The 2,247-nt window shown below is 34.0% G+C and overlaps 1 protein-coding gene across 1 annotated transcript; it reads right to left on the reverse strand.

The window, feature by feature from the left end:
* Positions 1-471: 471 nt before the first annotated feature.
* LOC120078516 (polygalacturonase-like) lies at positions 472-1,963 on the reverse strand. Its single transcript, XM_039032786.1, has 4 exons — positions 1,526-1,963; positions 1,155-1,444; positions 802-1,030; positions 472-690 (listed from the first exon to the last, which is right to left on the reverse strand). The coding sequence occupies exons 1-4, from the start codon at positions 1,922-1,924 to the stop codon at positions 472-474; spliced, it is 1,137 nt and encodes a 378-aa protein (XP_038888714.1). The 5' UTR covers positions 1,925-1,963.
* Between the last annotated feature and the right edge of the window lie 284 nt (positions 1,964-2,247).

Here is a 2,247-nt window from a genome sequence, read left to right on the forward strand (position 1 = left end):
AGCATAATTAGCTGAACAATAATTGACATGAACTCCATTTTTTAAGATCAGAGATTTGATCTCCCATTTCCACAATTGTTATACTAAAAAAGAACTATGGAAACACTTTTATATATTTCTTAAAAACTTTAAATCTTTTCTGTAGCTTGTAAAATGGTTATTGTAACAGATTTTTCTTCTCCGACGGAAAGATTGTTCTATGAAGACAAGTATTAGGGACAAAGTTCTTTTATATCTTGAATTTTATAGCAATTTTGAGATTGCAATTGGTAATAGTTTTCCATTGCATGTTCAAATAGGGTTTTCAAAATAACAATATATTTAATAAAAATAAATAAATTTTCCATGATACAAATATAAATACAATTTTCACACATAACATAAATATTTTGTGTATGCAAGCCAAAAAAAAAAAAAAAAAAAAAAAAAAAATCCAAACACATGCAAATCCAATATTTGTAGTTGTTTCCCTTAGAAGCAACTAGTGGGTTGAACAAGACCTGCTACAATCCCTCCTACATTATTGCATGTAGCTTGCGCTGTCTGATTCATATAGGTAAGCCTTACATCTTCCAACTTTATTCGGACACATGGATTTGTTGGACTACAATCGAACTTTATTGCAATTTCGGTAGCTGATGTTCCATGGATGTCTTGGTATGTTACGTCGTTAATTTTAACCCCAGAAGCCTACAATATGGTAGAATAAGAAATTAAAAAACAAAGCTTAAAACATAAGTAGTAAATTCTTTATATGATGATTGATAGAGCATATTAAATTGATTAAATATTAATTCATACCTTTCCTGGACAACCTTTGTGGCTTGGACAATAATTTTGATCTATAACAATTGGATTTTGGACATTGTCCATTACAATATGTTGGAAAAGAATGTTCCTAGCAAATCCATTGCTGGGCTTGCCCCACGCTTTGATTCTTACCCCATTTTGAGTCCGTGAAAATACAACATTCTTCACGGTAATATTTTGGACCCCAGGTTCTTGTAAATCCTTTGCTAGACTCCCAATACTGCAAATTATAACCAATCAAATTATTGCATAGTCATTTATGATTAAGAATTTATTCACCTTATAATTTTCTTCCTATGAAAAACTAGTTATATATATTTCCATGATAATTCAAAAAAGTTTACCTTATTCCATGACCAGGTCCACAGACGATATTTTCAATCCATAAGTTGGAAGTGCCAGGACCAATAGAAATGCAGTCATCTCCGGTGCCTATCTTGGAGTTCAATATGGTCACATCAGAAGACAATTGCACATGAATTCCATCTGTGTTGGGACTATGGCCGGAGGCCAAGACCTTAAGGCCTTTCATCATGACATTTTGGCAACCATTGATGACTATATGGAACATTTGGCTATTGAGTGATGTCAATGCACTGACCACTACATTTTTGGAGTTGGAGAATTCTAGAGTCTGCACGTGTAAGAGAAAAAACTAGCCGTTAATAAAGAAAATATAATAATTTTAGAAGAATTATGGTTTTAATTTGCATACCGTGGCACCAGTTGGGCAAGTAGTGCTAGTAGAAGAATTCTTGCAAGCCCATAAGGCAGCTCCCTTCCCATCGAGATTACCACCTGAGATAGTAACTCCATCGATGTGCCTAAACAGGATCCAAGCTGCAGAGTTTCCAATAACTCGAAAATCGGAAGGAGCCACCAAAGTGCCATCAATGCGGATAAAGATTGCATTATTATTACAGGGTCCATCGAAAGTTCCACTTTGAAGGTAATATCTACCTCGTGGGACATAAATAGTGACTGGTTTTGTGGAGGCACAAGCATTAGACCATGTCCTTTGGAATGCTTGTGTTGAGTCGGTTCTTCCATCACCTTTGGCTCCAAAGCTAACAACATTGTAAGACCATGCATTACCAAAAACACTCAAATTCATTAATGTCACTAACACAATGAATGGAATCAAACTACTACTCTTCTTCTTAAGTAGGGTAATCTTCATCTCAATCAATTTTTCTTTAGCTAGTTTTTCAAGAAATGCTTAATTTTGTGACTATAAGAGAAAAGAAGGATGAGAAGGTAGATTAGAGTTATGATTTTGTGAAATAAAGAAATTGTCTAATGGTATTTATAGGATCAACAAAATATAAATATGGAATAATTAATAGGATAGGATTGTGTTGCCGCCTCATTTTTAATTTTGATGATCAAAGAGAAGGCGACCAAGGAAACTGAGTGGCTTAAACAATAAGAATAAGG

Source organism: Benincasa hispida, chromosome 5 (assembly GCF_009727055.1).
Source record: "Benincasa hispida cultivar B227 chromosome 5, ASM972705v1, whole genome shotgun sequence".
Classification (NCBI taxonomy): domain Eukaryota; kingdom Viridiplantae; phylum Streptophyta; class Magnoliopsida; order Cucurbitales; family Cucurbitaceae; genus Benincasa; species Benincasa hispida.